Raw genomic sequence first — 20375 nt, forward strand, 5'->3', positions numbered from 1 at the left:
GCTCGCTTTCTTTTATAGTTACTACTACAATATTACATGTTACAGTTATCAATAATTAGAGTTAAACAAATACTTATGCTCTACAGTATTGTAAATGTTACCCCCATGTATGTAGCTCTTCAACAATTACCCCGCATAATACATGAGACTACCATTAGAAAAACGAATTTGTTTCGACACACAGAACTGCCAGGGGGTTGCCCCGATTAGCCTGCTTAAGAGTGTTTCTTGTGGGGGGTGTGGCTTGAGGGATACCTGCTTGCTTTTGGGTGGGTGTCGGGTCGGGTCGGGTTGGTCTGCCGGCTTAACGAGCGTGTGGCTATGAAAAATTAGCCACTTGCTGAAAAATTACATCTGTCTCTAGGCCTAACTATCTATGTATGTATGTATGTATGTTTTGTATGTATTTATGTATGTATTTATGTACTCTTTCTGTGTGGCTGTGTATGTTTTAATGACGCTCCTGTTGCGGCTGTTCTTGATTGCGGCTGTTGTTGATTTAATTGTTGTTGGAATGGTGCTACACAACATGTGTGTAAGATTGTTGCTTGTAGCCGCTGCTGCCGCTGCTACTTCTACTCCTACTGCTGCTGCCAGTCTGTCTAATGCAATGAGAGTTGTGGGTGGGTGTCTGCCTCCTTGCAGTCCCTTTTGCAAATGTTTACTCATATATACAGGTGCGTATATATGCGTTTACTCAAAAAGTGGATTGGTGTGTTGTGGTTGTAGTAATGCTGCAAAAAGAGGAAACTTCGGTTAGCCAGGGAACTCCATTTGGGTACGTGTTGTACTACTCACCATAACAAACTAAACTAGGTAAAATTCAAATAGTTTGTAGTTATCTGGAGAGTGCGAGTGCCCAGTGGCAACGTTGCTTAGTACGGCTGATGCCTGGGCTGGCGTCCCGAGCCGCGCTGTTTGCCACCGTTGAAGCTGCCGCCACCGCCACCACCGCCGCCGCCGCCTGTTGTGGAAATGAATCGGTTTTTGGCATTAGTAAATCTCATTCTCGGGTCACCAACACTCGGGGACAAGACACATGCTCAACGTCTGACGTGGACGGGGGGCGAGGGAATATAAGTGTTTTTTTTTTGTTATACTACGTCAAAACGATTCAAGCGACTGTTTAGAAAATGTTGACCAAGACTCTAGACTAGGGATAGAGCGCAAAAGGATAGAGCAATGTCAAGGAAACATATTTTGTAACTCCGAACAGGCAATGGGGGAGGAGGCAACTGAAAAATGGAACAAAACTCGGGGGAGGCTTGCGTTAAAAACGAGATAAACACAAAAAAGTCAATCAGTGATCGGGTTCGACGAGTACTTTAGAGGTGGAATAGATGCATAAAGTTGGATGATAAGTTCTGGGCTGGTTTTCTGTGTTTTGTATACCTTTGGGGCCACCGCCGCGTGGGCCGCCGGCACCGCGACCGCCCAAACTGCCGCCACCACCACCGCCGCCTCCGTAGCCATTACCGTCGAAGCCGCCGCCGTAGCCGTAGTCTTTCGTTTCGTTTATATTTTGTGGTTTGATGGTTTGTCGTATAGAAGATTGATGAAAACACAAACAAAGCTTAGCTTATAAATGGTGTAGACGACACAAACGAAAGAGGATGGAGTGGAAGAAGAACTTGCTGTTCGGGAACGGTTTGGGATTCGGTTTGGATTGGTAAAAATTGGCTGCTGCTAAGTGGGGCGACGCCGCGCCGAGGAGAGACAATTCAAATGCACAAAATCGAGAGCTGGAAAGAAGTTGAAATCCGGAGTGCGGGAATACAGGAATTGGAATCAGCGAGATTGGAACGGGATAGGAAAGTGGAAAAGGAACAGGGCAAACTGAAATACACATAAAATTGTTGTCTGGTTGGTTTGTTGTTTTTTTTTTTTCGTTTTTCTTTTATTTGCTCATTTCTCGTTTGTGGATTTTTGATTATAAGATTGATGGTTAAAAATGTTTCTTGTTATTTTGCTGTAGCTCAAAGTACAATATGGTTTTATGTTGGTTGTTGGCTGCTGTTTGCTGATACACAATAAAAATTATAAAAACAATTTACTCTCTTCTCCCCCCGCTGTGTGACGCTCTGGAGGAGCAATGGAGGGAGAGCAAGGCGCAAGGCGGCGCTCACACATACATGCGGATCGATTTTTCGGTTGATATTATTAACTGATGTTTGTTGTTGTTGTTTGTTGTTGTCTGATTCTGGTTAGTTATCATACTCGACTCTTATTAACATGTTTCACAATGCATTGCAATGGATATTTCTCATTCATTCGATCGATCAATCAATCAATCGATCTCTCTCTCATCTTACAGCACTCGTTATCGTTATATCGTTATCGTTATTGTTATATGCAATTTATATGTTTCATTTAAAATCTTGAATTTTTACCTCATTTTCTTTCCACACAACAATTTCAGCATTTCAATTTCAAGTTATATTTGCTTTTGTTTAACAATTCGATAAACAATTTCTCATTGATTAATTGGATGATGCCAAAGATTGCGAATTCATTTGCTGCTCTTGTGTGTGTGTCTTTTGAATGTCTCACCTCAGCAAAAAAGATTTTCATAAAAGTGTTCTCATTTCTTGTTTGATTCTCGTTAGTTTCTCGTTCAAAGGGGACTCTGACTGACTGACTCGATTCGATCAGGGATGTGGACGTGGAGTACGTGGGGGGCAGGGAATCGGGTTTAAAATGGGGGCGGCGTTTGCGTGGTTCGTTTCGTCGCGAATATTCTGGAGTGTCGTTGAAAACGTTTTGCGAAAAACAAAAACAAATGCAATAGTCAACAAATTTTTACGTTTTACTCGAGTTAATATAATGTTTATAATAATTACTCTTCGTGTTTTTCTGTTGTTGTTTGTTGCTGTTGTTGTTAAAAACAAGAAAACTGGTTTTAGCTTAAAAATTGTCTCGGAAAATCGCTTGACAAGTCGTTAAATGTAAATTACTTTAGGTTTCTTTTTTTTGTAGAGTTTTTTTCAATGCATTTCACTAAAAACAAATATTAATTACGCTAAATTACTTGTAAATATATACGCTTTAAGTTTAATAGAAAGGAAGATTTAAGTAAAAAATGAAAATCGTTACAGTTAAGTGAAAATAACACTGTGGGTGCTGTTTTTCTTGGTTGCTTGCTCGGTTGTTTTGGTTGTTTGGTTGTTGGGATAGTGGGTCGTTGTCCTCTGGGCCAGACAACGACGATTCGGACACCGGGGATATATCGTACCGCCACGAGGGCTTGGACAAGACAGACGCGCGGCGGTGATCGCTTTGGATATTCGCTTTTTGGGTGGTTGTGTGAAATATCCCTCATTAAGGGTCGGTCATTATCTTTTTTCTTTTCTTTACTGTTCTTTTGCGGTCGGTTGGTTTGGTTTTGCTTATTTTGATCTTTCTTTTTTTTCGTTTTTGTGAGGCGAAACATCGGAAAATTCGGCATTACAATCATCGTATATAAATATATGCTCAAAATCATAATTACGAAAGTAACATTACATAATTAAATAGTTATCATTAAACCGGGTCTCAAAACTGCGGGGAAGTGGAAGCGGAACCATGCAATGGAATGGAACCATGGAGCCATTCTTCCCCGCACTTTAGTTGGGGCTTGTTTGGTTAGTTTCAAGATTTCAGAGAATAACGGAAGATAATTATAAAGAAAATTAAGAATATATTGTTGTTAGGGTTTTAATATTAAGAGGGGGGCACAAAATTATTGCTATAAGTATATGTAGAGGTATACAAAAATTTTGTTTTTATCAAAAGATTGTTTACACATTTAAACATGATAATAATCGGTATAATAATCAATAAAAATATAGCATAATATGTATAAAAAACTTGATTGGTGTGGATATTTGTTGTTTTTTTTTTTAAGATAGGGGTTAATATTTTTTTTCTTATTTTTGTTTAGTTTTTTTTCGGTGTTTTTTGTTTGTATAAAGACAACTGCTAAAAACATTGAGAAACATGCAAATTTGTTGTAAAATAATTACGCAAATTTATGAATATATAATGTATGCACAAATGTATATATAAAATCGGAATACACCATTTGAAATGTCCCGCAGAACTCGGAAATTCTCGGTTCCTGCTTAAACTTCGGCTCTTCAAATGGGTTTCAATTGTTATTTAGATATATATATACATTTGGCAAAGCAAAGCTTGTAAGTATGTGTGGGTGTTGCTCGACTTAACATTTAAAAACCATAAAAAGAAAATATATGTATAATTGTTTGAATTAAAATTACTAAAATTGACGAAGTGTGTTTTTGTTTTGTTTTGTTTTGTTTTGTTTTGCTTTTCGATTAGCTTTTGTTGCGTTAGGTTTTTCACTTGATGATTGTTTGAAAAGATCTCTAATCAGTTGTCGTTGTTGTTCAGTTAGTTGTTGTTGTATCTTTCAGTTGTTACAGTTGTTGTTGTTGTTGTTTTTTCGGTGTTGTTCTTGGAATCAACGTATGAACGTGCAGAATGCCGCAATGCGCGATCGAAAATTGAGTGCTGTTTTTGTTTACGTCTGTTACGTTTTTTGCTCTACGTGAAGTTACGTTACGCTACGCTACAGTAAGAAATTTCTTATCGATCGATCTCTCACGCAAGTTACAAGTTTTTGTCAAGAAAGTGCAGCGGAAATGCAAATAAAGCAAATAAAAGAATGATCGTTCGGGGCTTGCCCCTGGATCCAAGAGTTGTCGTTGTTGTACTCTTCCGTTTTGTAGTTGTTTTTTACAAGGATTTGCCTTAAAGTAATACTATCAAAAATAGTACCATAGTTAAATGTTACGTGTATGTATAAATATATATAACATTCGTATATACTCGATATAAATATTTATTTATATGTATATGTATATATATATATATGGTAGGTATATTGACGTATGTGCATACGAAAACATATGCATTGCAAGAACGTGAATATCATCCCGTTGCCGGGACAATAATATGTATCTAAAAATATATGTATACGCTATATATAAGATATATATATATATATTTAAATAGACATTGAATCAAAGCTTTGATTACGCGTTTCGTTTCGTTTTTTGTTTGTTTGATTTCTTTTCTCTGTTGTTCTTGTTGTAATTCATCTTCTTGTTGTTGTTGTTTGTTGTTTTTTTAGTGTTTTGTTTAACAAAACAAAAAGGAAAAACTATTAAATAACTATTTTATGGAGAATGGGAGTGTGTGTGTGTGTGTGGGGGTGTGCGTGCTCGGGCGTGAGTGGGGAAGTTTGGGAGTTGGAGTGGGATTTGGTTGTCTGGGGGTATTAATGTTTGTTGTGTGTGTGTTTGTGTTTCAACAGATTTTGGTTTCAGTTGGTTTCAAACAATAACAGTTAGTTAACAATTAAAAGGCACATGTTGCAGTTGCGCAAAAGGCCAAAAACGCTGGCACTTCACACAGTTTTTTTCACATACTCGCAATTGGCACATGCTTCTATCTCTGTGTGTGTTTTGTTTGTTTGTGTGTATGTCTGTTGTGTGTGGTGTTGTGTGGTGTTTGCTTGTTTTGTTTTGTTGTCTGGTCTTGTGGTTTGCTGCCTTTGCGTTTGAGGTATTTGTCATCTTTGGAAAGTCTGTTGAAAGCGACCTCGTATCAACATCGCGCTGCTGCAGGATGTCCTGCTGTTGGCTGGTCGGGTCATGTCTGGTCTAGTGTGGTTCGGTGCGTTTCTCGGTGGCATTGTCTGGTCGGGAGGAGATTCCACGACACAAACGCCACGACTCGTCACCTCTCTCTTCACTTCACTTCACTTCACTTCGCTCCTTCCTGCTCGTTCTCTCTCTCTTTCTCTCTCTATCTCTCTATTTCGCTCCTCTCTCCTACTCTTTTTTTAAACAACACAATCGTTTACACACGCTTCGTCAGTTTTATGTTTAAATGCTACACAACTAATAATTGATAATTAAATGTTTCGTGTAAGTGAAGAATGCTCGTTAAAAGTACGCTTTAAAATGTAAAAACATCAAATATTCCTTTAAAATTATACGTAGTTTAGATATACATATATAAATGTGTGTGTATAAAATTACTAATTTTGCTTTTTTTTTATATAAATGAAGAAAATCGACACTTTGCAATCTCTGTGTGATCGACTCTTCGCTGAATATGATTAAATTTTACAATTAGTATTTTATTTTTAAAAAGTTTTCTTGTTTTTAGCGACGTTGCTCTTGTTGTATAGTTGTTGTTGTTTTGTTTTTTGGTTGTTGTTTTTTTGTTGCTGCTGTTGTTGTTATCGTATATGCACCCGGCCACCACCCGCCACACACACATGTATACAGGAGGGTGCACGTGTGCATATACAAAAATGCAGCACAACGGTTTAAGTTTTTGTTTTTGCTTTTGCTTTTGTTTTTCTCTCAGTTTTTGTTTTGATTTTTGGGAAACACAACAACGTGGAAAATTTCGATTCAGGTCTATGGCAAAGTAATAATTGGTAAGTAATCTTGGTGGTTGTTGCTGTGGTTGTGGTGTTGCCTGTCTGTGGTGGACTTGTGGCTACTTAAAACTGCTGGTAGTTGCTGCTACTGTTCTTGTTTTGGTGGTAATTACTCGACGTGTTGTTATTGTAATAGTTGCTATGAGCATTATTATGTTGTTTGTTGTATTTACCATAACCGTAGTCATATCCATTATAGTAGCCACCAGGACTATAGTAGTCGCCGTAGCCACCGGCAGCACCGTAGCCGCCATAGCCGCCGTAGCCAGAGTATGAGCTCTGACCGTCCCACTGGTTGTTGTAGCCTGCGTTAAAATAGAGAGAGATTGGTAAGCAGTTAAGTTCAATGTTCAATCAAATAAAATCAATGCCAGTTTGGCAGTTAGATCTGCTTTGCTCTGACTGTACTGACCACCGCGTCCGTAGCCACCGCGTCCACCTCGCATTCCACCTCGTGCACCACCGCGCATTCCCATCATTTGGTTCTCGGGCTTGGGCGTGGCACGCTTCACGTCGACCTCCTTGCCAGAGATCTTCTGTTTGGGCGTCTTCAGCAGATCTGTGACCACCTGCTCCGAATCGAAGGTGATGAAGCAGAAACCTTTGCGCTGCGACTTTTGCTTATCGAAGGGCATCTCAACCTCAACGATCTATGGAAAAAAGATCATAATTTGTTAATCAATATTATTCGAAACCATTGAAAATTGCTGAAACTTACGTTGCCGAACTGGCCAAAATAGGTTTTGATTTCCTCATCGCTAATTTCTGTGGTCAGGCCGCCGACAAAGATCTTGCCGTGGCGAGCCTTGGCTTTCTTGGGATCGACCTTCTTGCTGTTGATGACGTGCTCTTCCGCAGAGCTCACCTTATCGATGGCCTCAGTGTTTGTGAATACAATGAAGGCAAAGCCCCTGGAGCGTCCGGTCTGTGGGTCTGTCTTAACGTTGATGCTCTCGATTTCGCCAAATTTGCCGAAATGGTCCCGCAGTTCCTCTGTAAATGAACAAGATCATGGGTCAGCCCCTGGATACATACGTATTTAAATAGTATTTCTACTTACTCTCGGTCGTCTCCCAGCTGAGGCCGCCCACAAACAGTTTCCTGCGAAAGGTGAGAGAATATTTGGGGTTTAGTTGGGCATTGCTTCAAGGGTTATTTCCACCGATTAGGGGGGGAAGGGAAAATCATTTTGGGAGACAACTAGGGGGCACGGAAAACGTAAATAGGCTGTGTTTTATATTTTCTTCTTCGATTTACTTTAAATTTATTTTCTTACATTTTGTTTATGGCTGCAAAAGATTGATGGCAGAGAGCTAGGATACAAACGAATAAAAAAAAACTCACCAAATTTGAAGTGAAAATTGCTTTAATTACTGTTTTCAATCAGAGATCTGATCGGTTTATATAGTGTATCAAAAACTTGCAAACTCGGAAAATGAGCGAAAGAGTGCGACGAGCGATCGATAGCGAGCGAGAGACACAAACGAGCGAAAGTTATATGCAAAGAGTGAATATTTAGTTTTGTTTTGGGTTTTTTTTTTGTTTGTTTTTACATAGTTAACAATTAGTTTTTATTCGATATGAGAAAAATGCAAAGGTTTTATTCTGGATTCTGGTTTTACTTGCTTTATTTGTCTGTTTTATAAATGGTTAAGAGAATAGAATACTTAATTTATTCCGAGCTGTACGTTACACTTCAGAAACGGCAAAGTTCAGAAACGGCTTGGTTCTGCGGATTGGATATCGGGCAATTTGGAACAGTCTAGTCTCATCACACGGCGGAGGAATTTAGAGGCATTTAAGACTATCAATATTGGCATATGTCGGCGCACATTTTCGAATCCGATCCGTATCGTGGGAGAGCGTTAGCGTTACGTTACGTTACGTTCATTTTTCTTCTGCCTTTAACTCTCTCTCTCTTTCTCTCTCTGTCTCTCTTTCAGCGGCTGAGCTTGGAAAACTTGGAAAACAAAAAAATGCGAGTCTCTTTCACTCGGTCTCGTTCTCGGTCTCTCTCTCTGATATATATTCTTTTTAAACAATAATTTTGTTTTTAATATGTACGTTAAGATACTCTCCTGTACGGGGCACAGATATTACATATTTTACAGTGATCCAATTTGAAATTCGAGATAATTGCTGACAATTTTGTGTGTACAATAGTTCTATTGACTGATTGATTGATTGATTTTTTAGTTTTGGTTAGATAAATACCATCAACATCAATATCGGCGTGTGGTGAGGTGAGGGCATCCGTTGCGCACGCTCCGAATCCTCGGCCAAGGGTATCCCATTTCCGTTCGGGCCCTTGCCTCGACTGCGCTTGCTTGAGAATAGTTTAGCCTTCTCTCAAGACCTGCCGGAGAGGAACAAGGTTAGTTCGCTCAAACACAACAGGAAAAGCTATGTATTGTTTTTTGGTTTTGTTTTGTTTTTGGTTTGGTTTTTTTTTCATTATTTTTGATGATTTGTTGGCGCTGCTCCTTCCACTTTTGGGCTGCTTTCCTTGGTTCGTGTTCATACAACTTGACTTAAGATTAAACTTAGGCATTATAATGATAAATAGATGGAAAAATGATTCATACTCCCATAAACAAACCAAGAAGTTAACGAAACGCAATACAAAAGCTAAACAAAGAATCTTTATCTGCCCGATCCAAATCGGATTATCGCTAATCCCCATTTAATGTGGGATCGTATTATGGAGTATCCAACAAAAATGCAATTTTTTCCCGTCTCAACAACACTGTTTCGATGCCGGCTGGCAATGCCTCTCGCCAACAGAGCGCGAAGCCGGCAAGCAAAGGGGAATAGTGAAAAATGCAAAACATACATACAATCGTACATACACACAGTCGTACAAGCATATGGGCTTGTGTTTGTACATACATACAACGCTACACACTATGGCCGCCATTTTGGGTACAGAACTGGAAGAGCATGGAAACGAGCGAAAAAATAACAACGAATGGCTAAACAAAGAGTAATGCGAAAAAAAAAATACAAATACTCTGACAAATACAAACTTTTTTTTTTTTTTTTTTTGCAAGTGAAAGGCAAGGCGAGACAGCTGTGTGCTTGTGTGTGAGTGCGCGCGAGTGTAGAGGCAACGTGGGGAGAGCTCCTCACACTGTGAACATAACCTCACATATGGGGGAAAATGTGCTCCCGTGGGGTGCTCCGAGGCCTTCAGAGCTCTGACTAATGAAAATATTGCTCGTTACCAAATTGCGAGCAAACGAGCAGGGAACAAAGCCAAACGCAAGCAAACCAAAATTTTCCATTGCTAGCAAATCGACAGAATGAACAAATAAGCGCCCGGCTACGAACGAAATTTCCAAAAAATTCTATTAATATTCTGCTTTTAGCTGCTGCTGCTGACTGAGGTACAGTCGCACGCACACACACAGACACAGGCACGCGAGCGAAAACAAAGGGGTCAGCGCGGCGGGCAGAGTGGAGTCTCCGCCGACTCCCGCTCCCACCGACGCGACCAACGACGTTAGCTTCGCATTTACGTAACAGAGTAGGAGGAGGCAATAGAAACTGAAGTTGGGCACATGATCTGCTACATTTTATCAGCTCCCTGCCTGCGGTGTGTGGCCAAATATGTTATTTCAATACCTGTCGTCATCCCGCTGGTTAGAGGCAGCGGATGTGTGTTCTGAGCCGTTGGTGGAACCGGCAGCGCCCGCCGCATCACCATTTTCGGAGCTCGCGTCATTGGTGGTCACATCCTTGGTGAAATCTTCGCCGTTCATTTCGCTGTCTACAATTTTATCGGCCATGTTTTCGGTGGTGTGTAGTTTATTTATTGCCAATTAAACTTTTAGATTCAGCACAATTTCAGTTTATTTTCAACGAAAACCTTTTTTTCACACACTCGCGACCGGAAAATGAAAAACAGTGTGACCGCGGCCTTATCGTGCAAAATATATCGTCTGGGCCTTGAAAATATACCACAAAATACCATGACAAGGCGCGAGCCGAACTCGTCAGCTCCAATGTTCATGGTTTGTTTGCATATGTTTTCGTCTGCAACTTTTAGAGCTTGTCTGTTTTTTGCTTTGAGGCTCCAGCATATGGGGCTACGGAGGATTGTTGGCATTTCTATTTCATTTGTACCTTATTGGAAAGTGTTAAATGAAACGACAGTCTGAAAGAGAATACCGACTTGTTATATAACTTGTAAGGACAGCTGAGTAACTTCAGCCAAATCTCTCTCTTTTAGTGTGGATTTTATGTGAGTTCTTGGGGCAATATGGAAAAACGAAACATATGTAGAAAAGCAACAGAAAGTACGCTGGTACTTTTTGAAAAACATCGATAGCTGTTTGCAATTTTTCAGTGACGACCAGAAAAATACCAAAATCAAATTTAAGCCTTTGTTCACTTATTTTCTATCAATATTAGCAAACTCCAAATTTAAATATTACAATATTGTGCTATTATAGTCAAAAATAGTTTTGGCCTTGCGCGAATAGCAAGTTTTGAAGAGGCGGTTGACAACTTTTAGTGCTTTTTCGCAGTGTGTACACACCCCATTGGTAGCCGATACCATTTTCTCACTCCAAACGCACACTACCACACAAAACGCACCAAGAACGCGAGGCAAAAGAGGAACGAACGTCGGCTCTCTTCTCACCACTTGTCCAATTTCATTGCGTTTGCGATTATTTTCTACTGAAATCAAACAAAACCAACGCATTGTAACTTAATTAACCAACAACTGTGATCGCCAACATCGGAAGTAGCAAACGCAAAGCACGAGCGGAATTGCCAAGTTAGTTATTATATATCGTAAAAATTTGCAACAAAGCAGAAAAAGAAGCAGACTAAGCGACTGCTTCAAGCCAACCTATCTTCGTGTGTGTGTGCGTGTGTTCTCGTTAACAAAACTACAATTTGCAGTAGCACTGATTATTTAGTACACATATATTTCAGCATTTCACAAAACTAGGCCGCGAGCAAACCCTCCCTATTGCTCACCAACCATACCTCCCGTGCTTCAGCTTCATAAAAAATTCTGTGAACCAAGTGCTCTTCGCAACAGCAGCAGCCACCAAGTGCAAATTTCGTCGATTTCGGACAATCAAGCGAATCCAACCACTCAAAAGCAATACCTAGTGCATTAGAAACGTCTCCAAGTAGACGGGACACCAGCAGCAGGGGCCTTCAAACGTCGCAAAGGTAAGCCCAATGCCGGTCCAGCGCCTGCGACTGCCTCATCTAGTGTGGTGTGGTTTGGTCGGTCTAGAAAAAGTCGAATTTTTCATTGGGGTGGATCCCGCTCCGCTCCGACTGCAGTCGGAAAAAGTAAAACCATTTCCAAAACCCATTTGCGTATAGTTCAGTTTTTTCGGCTTAGCGGCGTTTTTATCGCTTATGTTTGGTCTATTCATAACCTTAAAATGTAAAAAAAAAATTGTTTTTGTAAATTTGTTTAAGCATTGGTCTTCATTTATCGCCTTCTTTGTTCTGCCTACACACGCGGTTCGCTGGCAAAGAGAATAAGAGAGAAAGAGCACAAGAGAGTGGCGCGCTCGTAACAGTATGCGTGCGTGCGGTCTAGTGTATGCAAGTGTGTGTGTGTGTATTTGGCGGCCTGAACTGTTTTGTGCATTATTTGATTTGGTTCCGCGACGTGTTATCTTCAGTTAAGACTTGCACATGGGGAAGTGTGGGGATCCCACAAATTTTCAGTATCAGTGACTTAACACCCCGGTCATTATCGCCCATTAAAGGATAGATTTAGGACAAAGTCTGGTGCATTTTCGGGAGTCTTCCGTGAGTTCAATGAATTCGCGACGACACTCTCACACATGGCCACCCTTTCACGCCTGTGTGTGTCCGTTTCCAGATAGTCATCCAAAGCGGCGGCACAACCTTGAAGAGCAAACATAACCTAAAAGCCTCTGCTTGGCTCACGCTCCCCGCCGCGACACTCGTTGGTGCTGTATGTATGAGGTCATTTACTCGGAAAGTACACACATACACAGACAAACTCATAGCGGGGAGTGGAGTCCTTTGTGTGGGCTTAGATCGTACGAGTCGGAAGCACGTGTCAAGCCAAATATCCTTCTGAAGCACACACATGCACAAGAAATGCAACCACACACACCACACCGTGGATTGCGGTGACAGCTGCACTCTGGCTTGCTTGCACGAAGTTTCCCATTTTCTGCTGTGGGTGTCTGTGTGTGTGTGTGTGTTGTGCCATAAAAGTGGGTCACACTGCACCTCGCTGCGTCGGTTTTATGTGCGCTGCGGCAAAATCAGTTCCATAGGTGACCCTTTGTGTCACAGTAACTTCTAGCAGTTTCGCATTAACAGTCCTCACTGTACACTGATTCATTTACATTGTGCATGTTTGTGTGTGTGTGTTGTGTATGCTTTTGCTTTTAATGTAAGCTGATACGAACACGCCCACAACGTTTACCGTTAAGGCAGCTGTTGCGGCGACCTGTCAAACCCGCCGTCCCGTCCTTTGCCCCAAAACAGAGTAGCCCTCGCCTCTGCTCTAAGTTTTTTTTTTCCAAAGGAGAGCCATTCGAGAAATCCACACCGACCCGACCCAGTTATTTGTCAAGTATTTTCTTAAATTATTTTTATAAAATTTGTATATTTTGGCATCGTTGCAGAGAAAATTATTGAAAACTGCTGAGACTCCGTAGTGCATTACGAGTAGCAGCCAGAACCGAAAGAAACTGTCGATAGCTTGAGAGGACCCTAGCAATGGTCATGGATGCGACCCAATCGCAGCAGCCTTCGCCCCAGTCGGTGGGACGCGAGTTCGTGCGTCAGTACTACACGCTGCTGAACAAGGCACCCAACCACTTGCACCGCTTCTACAACAACCAATCGTCGTACATCCACGGCGACTCGAAGCTGGTGATTGGCCAACGCGACATCCACAATCGCATTCAGCAGCTGAACTTCAATGACTGCCACGCCAAGATCAGCCAGGTGGACGCGCAGGCAACGCTGGGCAACGGCGTCGTGGTCCAGGTGACTGGAGAGCTCTCGAACGACGGCCAGCCAATGCGCCGCTTCACCCAAACCTTCGTGCTGGCCGCTCAGTCGCCTAAGAAGTACTATGTACATAACGACATCTTCCGCTACCAGGATCTGTACATCGAGGACGAGCAGGATGGCGAGTCGCGTTCGGAGAACGACGAAGAGCACGACGTGCAGGTGCAGGTGGGCACCGTTGTAGATCAGTCCGTACAGGTCGTAGGAGACGTGGCCCAGCCGGCACCGCAACAGCTTCCTGCCCAGGCTCAGGTGGTGGTGGCCCAGCAGCAGCAGGTCGCTACCGGAGCTGCCGGTGGTGCTGCGCCGCAGCAAATCATCTACCTACCGGCTGGTGCCGCCGTTGGACGCCCTCATGCTGTCCTGCCACCTGCTCCACAGGCGGCCGCCGTTCCTCTGCCGGCGCAATTTGCAGCCCAGCAACAGCCTGTTCAGAACGGAGTTGTGTCGCACGAGGAGCTGCAGCAACAACAGGTGCCACCCCAGGCCTTAGTGGCGCCCAGTGTCTCGCCGCTGGTGCAGCAGCAGCCGAATGTGGCAGCAGTCTTGCCTTCGACAGTGGGCATCGTGCCAGTGCAGTCCACGAGCTTCCAGCAGTCGCCACTGGTGGCTCCTCAGCTCATTCAGCAGCAGCAGGCGGCTCAGCTGCCGCCACAGCAGTCCATTCAGCAGCAGCCTCTGCAGTCGCTGGTGGAGCCCGAAGAGCCCGTTAACACGCCCATTGTCAGCCAGAGCATTAACGAGATTCCAGCTCGTCAGCAGCAGAAGCCTCCCACACCCGTCGAGGACTTCAAGACGATTCACGAGCAGCAGCAGCAGGAGAAGTACGAGGCGGCCAAGCAGCAGCAGAACGAGCCCAAGACGTACGCCAACCTGTTCAAGTCCAGCTCCTCTTCGCCCAGCGGCTTCGTCAACGCTGTGCTGCAGCAACAGCAGCAGCTCCAGCAGCAGCAACAGCAGCAGCAGTCGATCAGCAACACATACACGTCCTCGTCCGCAGGTGTCGGCAGTGGAAACGGTCAAGTGAGCTACTCGACCACAGCTTCCTCGTATAACAACACCAATGGAAACTCGCGTCTGGACAATGGCGGACCACTGCCACAACGTAATAACTCGATCAGGAACAACAATAACAACAACAACAAGGGTGGTGGTGAGTTGTATCCACTCTTTTTTCGAGAGGGTATTTAACGTTTTCGTTTCCTTTGCACAGACTTTGAGCAGCGTCGTCCGAGCAATGCTCAGCAGTTCGGTGACAACCAGCAGCTGTTCTTGGGCAACATACCGCATCACGCCAGCGAGGAGGAGCTGCGCGAACTCTTCTCGCGCTTCGGTAATGTGCTGGAGCTGCGTGTTCTGTCCAAGGCTGGCAACAAGGTGCCACCGGGCATGCGCAGTCCGCTGAACTACGGTTTTCTCACCTATGACGATCCCGAGGCAGTCCAAAAGTGTCTGTCCAACTGCGTGAGTAACCTTCAAGTAGCCCAAAGTGCATTAGTTTTATATGTTGAATCTCTTTGCAGCCCTTGTACTTCCCTGAAAATTCACCTGATGGCCAAAAGCTCAACGTGGAGGAGAAGAAACCGCGTCTGCGTAATGATATGGGACCCCGTCAACCCATCGGCGGCAATAGCCTCAACAGCAACATGGGCGGACGTCTGGGTGGTAATAATGGACCACAATCGCGACCAATGGGCAATAACAACAATGGCACTGGTGGCATGATGCGCAACAATGCCGGCGGCGGCGGCGGCGGTGGCAACAACTTGCGCACTGGCGGTGGTAATGGAGCTCCGCGTCTGGGTGGTGGAGGCTTTGGTCCACGCAACGATAACCGCAGCGGCGGTGGTAGCAATCAGTCCAACGGACCGCTGCGCGGTGCCGGCAATGGACAGACCAGTGGTGGTGGCGGCGGCGCTGGCGGCAACTACGGACGTCGTTAAGGCAGTGCCCAAACTGGCGCAGACTGCAGAAAAACACCAACAAACAACAACCACAAGAACCCAACGTTTAGAACATCGACTACTTCCACAAAGCAATCAAATGAAACATTCAGCGTCGCATAAATACACACAAAACACACAAAAAACCAAACCAAACACACGCAGGCATACACACACAACACACAACACAACACACAGAGACGGCCTGTAGTCGGAGCAAGAGAAAAGAGAGTTTAAAAATCTAAGAGAAGGGCAACAACAGCTTGCTTGAGGCGTATGCGTTTAGCTGCACAAAAATGAAATGACACAAGCTTTGGGGCCTTAGTCCTTAGCCTTAGTTCAATTGGGTCTGAGCCCGCTTATCAGCCAGTTCGTGCCAAAAACAAAAACAAAACAAAATTTATGTGCAAATCTTTGTTGTGAATCGAAACAAAAAAGAAGAAAAAGAAAGGCCCCCCGGCTTTGCAGGCCAACCATCTTTTCACCGTACTCTCAACGTGTATTATGTTTAAGTCTCAGTCATCAGCCCACCCCCACAATCATACACACACCAAACACTCACAACACACACACACACACACACTCATATTAGCATAAATGTAATTCTTAATTTGAGCTCTCGTTCGTTCGGCTATCATCTTCGAAAATGTAACCCAAATCAACCCAAATTTGCATGCAAATTGTCGGCAAATTGCGATAGAATGTGGGTGAGAAATGCAAATCTTTTTCGTTAGTTTGTCATTAAATAAAAACATTTACTTAAGCTAAACGATGAAGGAAATAAAGAGAAAAACAAAAACTTAAAGAAACTTAGCTAAAGATAAAAACAACATAAAACAAAAAACAAACAAAAAAATGAAAAACATTTGTAAAATGCAATAAAAAAGAGCAAAAGAAAGACTTGAAAAAAATTAATCTAAAAACGAAACAAACAAAACAACAAAAAAAGTGAAAATAAAAGTAAAGAAAAAGAGAAATGGTAATACGAGAAAAATGTAAAGAAGCAATAAGATCCGGCAGAAAGAACATAAAGCAGAAAAAACCATTTAGTGGCAGAGACGGAACGAAACAGACGAGACGAGACGCTGCGCCCAGAGTCCGCCGCATTCAAGAAAAGAGCCTGCAAGCTTTTGCTACTTAAATTTAGTTTGCCACACCTTAAAGCGTTTAACTAGCTAGTCTGTAGAGAGATTTGAATGGATGAATTGTGGAGCGTGTGAGGGCCGATGCGGTGCCGGCGCCGCAGCATGGGCATGCATCGGTTTTTCGTTTGTAACTGTTTGCTGTGTATTTCTGTTGTTCCGCAACGAGTTCAAGATCGTAAACCAAAACTAAGTCAAGCAGCAACTTAACGATTTGGTGTTTCCAACGCAGTTGTGAACTAAAATTTAGTACATATTTTTTAAATAAAATCAAGAAAGCCCAAAAAAAGGAGAAACGAATACAAAATAACAAAAAAACCAACCTATTGATAGAGAAGGAGACGACAGACAGACAGACACACAAGCTACTAACATTTTTCTCAAGGCAAAACAAGCAAACATGTAACAAAAATAAAAACAAAAAACAAAAAGTATATACAAAAACATATATGTAACAAATCATATAATTTAATGTTAACTTTTAGACTTACAAGAAATCTAAATATACATAAATATATATATATATATTTATATTTATATAACTGCAGCCACAAGCGATGGGAGGAGGAGGAGGAGTAGTGAAGTGGAGAAACTAAAGCCTTTCCGAATTGTATGAGAACCTTTCGAGTTTCTTTGCCGCAGGCGTCTGAATATTTCATTAAGTTATTTCCCGATTTGTTAAAGCTAAAACTCTCATATCATTTTTGTTTTTGTTTGTTGTGCGGCGCCTGCCTGCCCCAGACAATCGCTCTGGAGCTCTCAATACTATTTTCCACCAATTAATTTCTAGTAATAGTTAAAACCCCACACACAAGCATCCATTCACACAGACAGAGCCCAGCCATTCAGCCCAGCACTTTGTGGCACTGTGTTGTGCGGGTCTAAAGCAATTTTAGTACATTTTTCGGTAAGACGCAAAATGTTAGTGTTCAAATGTTAGCTCCACGACCAGTGCTACAGTGCTTCCCATAAAGACCGACACACACACACACACATCGATCAGAGGTACTAATGAATGAAAGTAAATGTATGTATCTTAAGAGTTATACGAATGAAAGAACCACGAACCAACGGGAGGTAACCATATGCTCATTTCTAATTAATCGGAGATAACACATAGCAGAGAATGATGTAAGAGGAACACACTTAATTATAATTTAATTTATATGTACACACATTACAAATACAAATACAAATAATTATAATAATAATAATAAAAAGAAGAATGATTCACGTGTTTACCAGAAAAAACCAAACAAACCAACCCATAATTTGTATTATTATTATTATTATCATTTTGTTCTAGTCTTTTATCTTTCGCTAATTCCCTCTTACCTTTACTCAATATTTTCCTAAAAGTTTGTTTTTTGTTTACATTAAAACTCGAATCAAAAATTCTGGTCAAATGAAATCAAATATTGAATCCACAAACGTAGAGTAATGATTATTATTTTTTAATTGCGAGTTTGTTGTGAGTGATTGAGTTTCCCTCGCATATTCGATTCGAGTTGAACAAATTGAGCATTTAGCATTTAATGAAATTGATGCGCACAAGCCAAGCAATTGCAAACAATTTGCATAATTTTAATCAATTAATTAACAAACGAAAAAACAAAGTCAAAGAACGGGTAATTCTAATCCAGAGTCACAAACAATTCAGTGGTGCGTTTTATAGCGATTCAGATATAAAACAATTACGCAAATCAATTCACTCACGCAATACATTATGTGAAAATTAAATAAAAAAACAAAACAAATCCAACAAAAATAGTTGAAATAAAAAAAGAGTTTACGGTTTTAAGTCTCAAAAAAAAAACGTTTGTGTACAGAGTTGTCTTAATCAATCGACAGGCAGGGGAAGACCTAACTTAATGGATTTTTATTAAGTGCATAAAATATGTAGGTTTATTTTTTGGTACTCCTGCAATAGGTACAGGCTCAACCCACACTTAATATTGGTTTGAAATCTCTGAAGACATCTGGAGAACCTCCATGCGAGTTGATTTATAATTATAATTTATTTTTTATTATATTCTGAATTGGTTGTATATTTGTTAGCTACATTAAATAATAACCTCAATCGCCATGCGAGTGAATGCTTCGCTCTTAGGTTCGTGTGTAGCCTCTTCATTTCTCGTTCTCTTGGAGATTTTCGTGTTTTTCGGTGTATTCAACAAATGTTAAGCCAATAAATTTGGTCATGAGCTGAACCAATCAATGAAAGTGTCGCCCGCTGACAGCCACAAATGCCTGCAAGTTTACGCTTAGAAAAAAAGTAACATTAATAATTAAAAGCTATGAACTTACTCCGCCATATGCCATATGCGAGCAGGCAGTCTGAACATTTAGCGGATGAAGCTGCTGGAATGGTCAAGCGATTGAGCTGGCTTCACCACTTTGTTGTTTTCGGTGGGCCACTTCCTGTCCATGGCAACAGCTGCATCACCTCCGGCGCCAACATCAACCACATTATCCCTAGCCAATGCGGCAGCAGCAGCGGCGGCAGCCTGCACCGACTTGTAATCGTTCATGGGACGCTGATGGGTCGGAGTCTGGTGAGGCTTTGGTCCGGTCTTTGGCACACATTCGATAAGATGGCTGCGGTCCGACATGGCAGCGTGAGCCCCATGGCTGACGGACTGTGGCAGTGCATAGTAGATTACATTCTTGCTCATTGTTGGCGCAATGGTTGGGTCGACATACGAGGCCCAGCCGTTGCTGTAGGCCGAAGGCGGCAGGGTGCACTGTGCCAAGTACGAATTGTAGTGCGCATTGTAGCAGTGTCTATCGAACATGGCTGGCTGTGGTGGCACGTAGCCAGCGCGGGCCGCACCGCCAACGGATATACGAAGACGCTTGCCCGAATCGGGTCTTTGAGTTGACTTCTTCACCTCGATCATAATGGAGTTAATGATGGGCTTGCTCTGAACTGTAATTGGATGGTTGAAATATCGCTGATCTAAGGAACCAAAGCCACATACCCAAAGCTCTCTCGGCACCGTCGACATCCGTGTACTCCAGAAAGCCAAAGCCACGCTTGCGTCCAGTGTCCTTGTCTACCAGCAGCTTGACACTCATGATGTCGCCGAACTTTGAGAAATACTCGCGGATGACGGACTCATCGTGGCAGTCCTTCAGGCCACCCAGAAAGATTTTGTTCGTCTGGTCACCGACCATACCGGGCGGCTTGTTGAACTCCAGCCGCGGCAGAGCGGGCTTGGTCTCCACAGTTCTGCACAGAGAAAATTGTATGAGTGAACGCCTGTTTCTGCTTTTAATTTGTTTTCCACTTACTTGTAATCAATAACATGTGGCTTGGTGCTCTGCACATTATCTACGGAGCCCGGATCGACGAAAGTGACAAAACCAAAGCCGCGCGAATGATTGGACACGGGATCGCGCATGACCACAGCATCGGCCACTGCGCCGAACTGCGAGAAGTACTCGCGCAGAGTGTCCGGGCAAGTCTGCGTGGGCAGACCACCAATAAATATCTTGCGCAAGTGCTCATCGCTCTGGACTGCCAAATTTGTTGGGGTTGAGGTAGCCTTGTCGCTGCTTTCGGTTACTCCATCGCGCTGCTCAAGAAAATATATTTATTGTTGCAGCGCAAAGCAAATTCTTTTTCGTGGCCCACGTTTGTTCAACGACAATATTTACCTCGTGTTTGGTGAGCCAAGCACCATCGCAGTTGCGTTTGTTATTCATTTTTTGTTATTAAACCGAATTAAATGGGAGCTAAGGCTGATAAACTAGTCTGAAGTGTTGCGAGAAAGTGAATGACATGAATTGATTGAAAAGGAA

The 20375-nt window shown here is 42.5% G+C and overlaps 3 protein-coding genes and 1 long non-coding RNA gene across 8 annotated transcripts; 1 reads left to right on the forward strand and 3 right to left on the reverse strand.

Annotated features, from left to right (window-relative positions):
* Nucleotides 1-104: 104 nt before the first annotated feature.
* Nucleotides 105-10360, reverse strand: LOC117899690 (RNA-binding protein squid). Of its 4 annotated transcripts, none has more exons than XM_034809892.1 (8): nucleotides 10079-10360; nucleotides 7515-7555; nucleotides 7173-7447; nucleotides 6867-7104; nucleotides 6628-6759; nucleotides 1453-1503; nucleotides 799-964; nucleotides 105-734 (listed from the first exon to the last, which is right to left on the reverse strand). In XM_034809892.1, exons 1-7 carry the CDS (start codon nucleotides 10240-10242, stop codon nucleotides 876-878), a joined length of 990 nt encoding a protein of 329 aa, XP_034665783.1. In that variant the 5' UTR covers nucleotides 10243-10360; the 3' UTR covers nucleotides 105-734; nucleotides 799-875. The 4 variants fall into 4 exon arrangements, with proteins under 4 accessions (XP_034665783.1, XP_034665782.1, XP_034665784.1 ...); XM_034809891.1 differs by having other exon boundaries at nucleotides 1393-1503; XM_034809893.1 differs by having other exon boundaries at nucleotides 106-734; nucleotides 1453-1461; nucleotides 10079-10359.
* On the reverse strand, nucleotides 8819-20373 carry LOC117899691 (heterogeneous nuclear ribonucleoprotein 87F). The gene is made up of 6 exons (XM_034809895.1): nucleotides 20232-20373; nucleotides 19866-20149; nucleotides 19553-19803; nucleotides 19182-19500; nucleotides 11013-11018; nucleotides 8819-8954 (listed from the first exon to the last, which is right to left on the reverse strand). Exons 1-6 carry the CDS (start codon nucleotides 20277-20279, stop codon nucleotides 8909-8911), a joined length of 954 nt encoding a protein of 317 aa, XP_034665786.1. The 5' UTR covers nucleotides 20280-20373; the 3' UTR covers nucleotides 8819-8908.
* LOC117899685 (ras GTPase-activating protein-binding protein 1) lies at nucleotides 11060-15827 on the forward strand. 2 transcript variants are annotated; one of them, XM_034809875.1, is made up of 5 exons: nucleotides 11060-11237; nucleotides 11399-11644; nucleotides 13096-14639; nucleotides 14700-14950; nucleotides 15010-15827. In XM_034809875.1, exons 3-5 carry the CDS (start codon nucleotides 13190-13192, stop codon nucleotides 15427-15429), a joined length of 2121 nt encoding a protein of 706 aa, XP_034665766.1. In that variant the 5' UTR covers nucleotides 11060-11237; nucleotides 11399-11644; nucleotides 13096-13189; the 3' UTR covers nucleotides 15430-15827. The 2 variants fall into 2 exon arrangements, with proteins under 2 accessions (XP_034665766.1, XP_034665767.1); XM_034809876.1 differs by lacking the exon at nucleotides 11399-11644.
* On the reverse strand, nucleotides 18575-19053 carry LOC117899695. Its single transcript, XR_004649194.1, has 2 exons — nucleotides 18879-19053; nucleotides 18575-18821 (listed from the first exon to the last, which is right to left on the reverse strand). It is a non-coding gene; the product is annotated as an uncharacterized LOC117899695 (long non-coding RNA).
* Nucleotides 20374-20375: the final 2 nt, after the last annotated feature.

The sequence above is a fragment of the Drosophila subobscura genome, chromosome O, assembly GCF_008121235.1.
Source record: "Drosophila subobscura isolate 14011-0131.10 chromosome O, UCBerk_Dsub_1.0, whole genome shotgun sequence".
NCBI classification, from domain to species: domain Eukaryota; kingdom Metazoa; phylum Arthropoda; class Insecta; order Diptera; family Drosophilidae; genus Drosophila; species Drosophila subobscura.